This window comes from Lagenorhynchus albirostris, chromosome 10 (assembly GCF_949774975.1).
Source record: "Lagenorhynchus albirostris chromosome 10, mLagAlb1.1, whole genome shotgun sequence".
Classification (NCBI taxonomy): domain Eukaryota; kingdom Metazoa; phylum Chordata; class Mammalia; order Artiodactyla; family Delphinidae; genus Lagenorhynchus; species Lagenorhynchus albirostris.
Window position 1 is genome coordinate 63,256,044 of NC_083104.1, and position 6,000 is coordinate 63,262,043.

Sequence of the window (6,000 nt, forward strand, 5' to 3'; positions counted from 1 at the left end):
CAACATTAAACGCTAGAAGAGATGGCGAGAGGTCTACAGAATCCGAAGGGTAAAGAATTAGAACCATGCCAGCCAAACTAGTCTTTAAATTGCAAGTGATTCTAACAAAAAAGATCAAATTAGGGCTAAATTAAGCCAGAAATCTTATCTAGCAAGGGGATAGTGGAAGGAGGGGAATGGTAGATACTTCTTAATGCTTAACATTTGGAGAGAGAATTTCAAAACTACTTGTCTAAAAGTAAGAAAGACCACTAATAGTGTAGAAATAGGATTTGTCGCCTCTAATCTCCTAGCTAAAGAGGTGGGAAAAAAAACAAAGCTTCCTGGTACCACAAAAGTGGGTCTGGGGCCATGGGCGTGATAAGACATTATGGTCCAGAGAACATACAGTGGTAAAATAAGATGAAAACAAATTTGAATAGACTAAATTCTCCTATTCAAAAGCTAAAACGGGTGATATAAAATAGCAATGTAATGGTCCATGTTGTTTGCATAAGATATACTTAAAAGAAGGACAGATGTTGACAGTAAAGAGCTCCATATGACCTTTTAACAATTCAGGAAGGGCAAAGTCTTAACAGACAAAATGTGAGAAGGTCTTAAATGAGATACAGGAAACAATTTTATATACTCTTTTCAAGATAACATTAGAGCCATTTTCTTTTTTTTAACATAAAGTGTAGCAAACATTTCTTAGCAGCATAAGAAGAATTTAAAGGCACTGTAGTACGGTGGGTAAGATGTGGCTTCCGGGTGAGCACTCAATTCATAAATCACTTGCACTACTTACTAGCTTTTTCACCTGGACAAGTTAGTTGTCCTCTCAGTGCCCCAGTCCGCAGGTGTAGAACAGAGACACGGACTGTCGTAAGGCCATGTGGGGTTCGTGGAGTAAGTCACTTAGCAGAGTTTCTGGCGTGTTACTCAGTAACTGACAGGCCATATAATCAAAGGATGAGAAAGGCCACAGGGGAATTAAATGACACAGTTAATAAGCTTGGTTGTGTCGCCTGATCACAAATCTTATACCATGGCACACCTTTTTTAAATGCCCTGAGGAAGAATAACAAAAATTAATTAAGGAAAATTTTCACTTCTCAGAAGTAGACACTGTATAGGATACATTCCCACCAAAGTTGAACAAGAAAATGTTCAGGAAACATTTAACTATTGGAAATTTTAAATCGTTTTCCTAGTAGGTTCTAGATTAAGTCAAAACTAGAATTATAGATGCAAACTAGTATATATAGAATGGGTAAACAACAAGGTCCTACTGTATAGCACAGGGAACTATATTCAGTATCCTGTGATAAACCAGAATGGAAAAGAATACATATGTGTATAAGTAAGTCACTGCTGTACAGCACAAATTAACACAATATTGTAAATCAACTATACTTCAATAAAATTTTTTTTAAAAAACTAGAATTATAGATTGTTTAGGAAAATGATGCCAGCAAAGATAATTTCTAAGGGAAAATCACAGCTTTAAGTACTATAAACAGAAATATTAAAAATAAACCTAAGTAACTAAATAAGAATCTAAAGAGCTGTAGTAAAATTACAGCTTTTTAAAAGGAATTCATAAAAGCAGAAATTAAAACTGATGATCTTTGTGAGTTTTTGTCAAGACTAAGAAAAATACAAACGTTATTAGAAATGAAGCCAGATGTTCCTAGCCATGATAGAATTTGAGATTGCTTGAATATGTTCCTGTATCTAGATTAATCCGAAGGTCATATGTGCCTTAAAACAAACAAAATAATGATAGGAATTGATCAGTGTGAGGGGGCAAAGCTAAGTAACCAAAGACTCTGTACTGACCATCCCTCTTCAACATGACCTCTGACTTGTGTCTGTTTTGAATATGGAGAGTCCCCTAAGATTTCATTATAGAAATAAGGGACTACTACTAAAAAGTTTTAAAAGCTCTACTTTGAGGGTCTTAAAAAGTCATTGGAGAAATGGAGAATTCACAAATAGGGGTTGGGGTCTCCTGAGGGAGTGGGCACGGCAGAGCCGCAGGTGGGCAGGCAGCATCGGTGACCTGCCCTGGGAGGGGTCACCTTATTCCAGATCCCACAGCCCGCCTATGAGGCAGCAAAGCCCCAGAGGCAGGGAGGGCACAGCCCTCAACTCCAGGTGGCAGGAGAGGCAGGAGCGTGAGTCTGGGCTGTGAGGAGGGACCAGGCCCCTGACCTCCCAATGCCATAGATTCATCCCAGGGTGTCTCAAGGGACCTCGAGATGTGGGCGGCCTACATGAGTGTAAGTTTCGCATTGATTTTTAAGGTAAGCTTCTCTTAGAATTGCCCCATTGTTATTAAAAAGCACATCCCAGCAGTCTGGGGTTGAGGGACACAGCCCCACATGACAGTGCAAAGTCTTATCTGGCCGCCAGCAAGCGCTGGCTGTGGGAGGCTTCTTCCCAGATGGGTCCAGACCGCGAGGTGAGCGAGGCACCACAGCCCCCAAATGCGCCGGAGCGGGAGTGCCCTGACTTTGGCAATGTTCTCACTTGGCTGCGATGGTTTTCCTCCCTCAGGTTGATGAGAACATGAAAGTAGCACAGAAGCGAGATGCCGTCCTGCAGGGATTGTTTTATTTCAGAAAAGATATTTGCAAAGGTACTGCCTTCTCTTGCATTTTTAGCGTCCCTGTAGGCCACACGGGCCGCTAACACCCTCTGCGCCCCTCTGGCAGGTGGCAACGCCATGGTGGACGGCCGCAGCAAGACCACGGGCAGCACCGAGCCAGCAGCCGAGGAGTACGCACTCATGACCATCGACACCATCATCAACGGCAAGGTAGGGCCCGCGCCCCAGCTACCCCGCCCCTCCCCCACCCCACCCCCCGCCCCCGGGGAGTCGGCTGACAGCGCACCCCGCTTCTTGCAGGAAGGCATGTTCCCCGGGCTGATCCCCATCCTGAACTCTTACTTGGAAAACATGGAGGTGGACGTGGACACCAGATGCAGTATTCTGAACTACCTGAAGCTGATTAAGAAGAGAGCATCCGGTATGGCATTCTGCACTTTGCTTTTTTAAAAATCTCTTAACGTAGGCAGAACCTCACAATCTTACAATATTCAGTTTTTAAAGCAGTCTTTTATTAAAGTACATGGTATCCTAAATCAATGAACTTTCCCACATTGTACCGTCTCGGCGGTTGGATGCACCTTGTAATCTTTGACAGTCGCGGTTTGATTAGCAGTGCTTTTGTTCTTACTGGTTCATACAATAACGCTGCATCTTTAAGCCGATGACCTCTTAGGCAACGAAATACAGTATCTGGATTGCCTGTTCGACATTTATGCCCGACTGTGTGTGTCGTGAGGCACCCTGGGCTCTTTGCACAGTGAGTCTAAGCCAGTCCTCAGGTTAACTGATAGCACAGCTAAGACGGTGGCCCTCCAGCCTGCCTCCCTACAGGGGTGCCCTGGAACCCCACTTTCTCAGCTTTGAGATCATGGTGGCTGGGGAGCTGTCAGCCGTGACTAAGAGGACAGTAGCAGTGGCATCTGTATTTTGCTTGAGGCTTCTGTAAAATTTCCAGATCCACAAAGGATATACCCCACCCCCCAAATGCTGTATCTGCCAGTTTCTGTCTTCATGCATCTACTTCTCATTATTCTCTCCGCCTCTTTGATCAGATGGCTCTGGGGAACTCGGGGGCCCTCCTGTCCCGGGGCAGTCTCGTGACACCGGCATGGGCAGGACTTGGCCAGATGGGAGAACTCGGGCTCTAGTCCACACACATTGGCTCCCGTGTCTTAGAGCCGACAGCATCACCATGTGGGTGGCATCTAACAGGTCCCATAGCAGTGGGATGTGTGTGTTCTCACTGCCTGCCTACAACATGAAACCCTTCCCCAGGAGGAAGCCACGTAATACAGCTCGTTCCTGGCCCCTGCCATGTGGCTACACCAGAAGGCCACACTGATTCTTCTTCAGGATTGTATTATGTGGGCCAATAAATGTCAACTTACGAAAGAAAAAGACCAAACAAACAAAAAAAAAACACTACCATTAAGTTGTTACAAAAAAAAAATTTTTTTTCAGGAGAATTAATGACAGTTGCCAGATGGATGAGGGAGTTCATTGCAAACCATCCAGACTACAAGCAAGACAGTGTAATAACTGACGAGATGAACTACAGCCTTCTTTTAAAGTGTAACCAAATCGCAAATGAATTATGTGAATGCCCAGAGTTACTTGGACCAGCATTTAGGAAAGTAAGGTACAGTGGAAGTAAAACTGACTCTTCCAACTAGACGTCCTGCAGAAGGAGAAATGCTTCACCGTGTTAGTGAAGGACTGACCGCAGGATCAGCCCGTGTGCATGGTGTGAGGACCAGATAATAGCACTGCACTGTTTCTTGCGCTGCTCGGCAGAAGTGGGTTTAGGCAAATCTAGAGTTTATACAGTGTACATGTACATAGTAAAGTATTTTTATGATTAACAATGTATTTTAATAACACTGTATCTAAAGTCATTTGTGAGCTGGCTTGTACATTTTTCAGTTCTGACTCTGGAGCAACTACTGTGGAAACGGTTTTGTAAATGTAACTTACTGATAACTATATCTGCATTCCAGAGTTTAAAATGTTTACTGTAAATTTTGGGGGTTTTTTTAAAAGACTTTACCTGGACCTGATTCACTGAAATCTATCACTTCACCTTGAAAACAGTTTGTCCTGCTAATTTTCTTTGAGTCATCTCCTTTGGCATATACATGAAATCACTATTGAATCCACCAAAATGCTTTGAGGGGAAGCTTAGATTTCCGGCACCTTATCCATGACGATTCTTTTGTAATTGGAATAGCTAACCCCTCGGTAACCCTGTCCCAAGCTTTTCCCACTAAACAGAACCCACTGAACTGACAGTACTTTCTGTCGACGTTTGCTAATTTTGGCATCAAGTTTGAAGACAACTCTGGAGAAAGACTCTGAGTTCACGTGTAGTGATTATTGGGGGTAATTTTTTTATGGAAAAAGGGGAGAATTGTTTTTCTTCTTGTACATACCAAGAGTAATGTCAAAAATGCCACCAGCCCTTCTGTTGTGGTCACCTGTTTATTCTGATTGCGGCTATCTACTTAAATTTTCAAATCAAACGCAGCTGCTGAAGTTTCTGTTTTGCTACTTTTTCTCTAGTTTCCAGTAAGCATATTACAGACATTCTTCTAAAAGCCATTCATTCTAGATTTTACCTGGGGATTATTCTACATACTACTTACCTTCTCTGTGAAACTCATAAATTAATCATGATATGCACTAAGTTTTGTGAATCAGGACCCTAAATGTTTAATTGTAAATAATTTAAGTTTCACAGAATTGTTAGAGCTTTTTGTTGAAGTTTTTTTTCCCCAATTAGTTAAAAGTCTTAAAACTGCTTCTGAAAAAACTATGTATAGTAGATTATGCAAACTTTACAGGCATAAATATCTAAACTGTCATGCTAATTTTAAGAAATGGCCATAAGCTTCAGCTAAACCTGTTTGTGTATAGATACTAGGGTTTGTGCTATATTTCATACATTCATTTTGGAGGATTAAAGAACACCTGGTTTTCCTTTGCAATTTGCTTGTGTAAATTCAGTTTGTAAAAAGGCAGTAAAGTGTTTGTGGTATGAGGAAATAAAAGAATGGAATTGGCATTGTGAAAACTCTTGAATGTGTGAGTTCTACAACTAAACGGATGGTGGTGAGGGTGGTTTTTTTTTAATTAGCCCAGATATGCCAGGAAATAATTTCTTCATCATGATCCTCAGCTCCTTCTAGAAAGACTCATAGTGATGAAAACAGATGCCTCACCTCCCTACTAGCTGTCAACCCCTGTGGGGAGAGGAGAAATGACCACTGGAAGTGAATTTTTCTTCTACTCCAAACTGTCGCTGTGCCAAGTCAGTGGTCACATGGTGAGTTACAGGTAAATCGGGCTGTGTGCGCACTGGGGTGCTGTCCTGCTCAGACTGGCTCAGCAGGCCCTGCAGAGAA

The 6,000-nt window shown here is 42.5% G+C and overlaps 1 protein-coding gene across 3 annotated transcripts in view; it reads left to right on the forward strand.

Annotated features, from left to right (window-relative positions):
• The window catches only part of GCLC (glutamate-cysteine ligase catalytic subunit), a 39,310-nt gene extending 33,641 nt beyond the window's left edge, over positions 1 to 5,669 (forward strand). For all 3 annotated transcript variants that reach the window (XM_060162540.1, XM_060162541.1, XM_060162542.1), the window contains 4 exons: positions 2,545 to 2,626; positions 2,703 to 2,806; positions 2,897 to 3,017; positions 4,061 to 5,669. In XM_060162540.1, coding sequence (XP_060018523.1) covers positions 2,545 to 2,626; positions 2,703 to 2,806; positions 2,897 to 3,017; positions 4,061 to 4,272 — 519 coding nt within the window. In that variant the 3' untranslated portion in view covers positions 4,273 to 5,669. The remainder of the gene's footprint in view (positions 1 to 2,544; positions 2,627 to 2,702; positions 2,807 to 2,896; positions 3,018 to 4,060) is intronic.
• Positions 5,670 to 6,000: the final 331 nt, after the last annotated feature.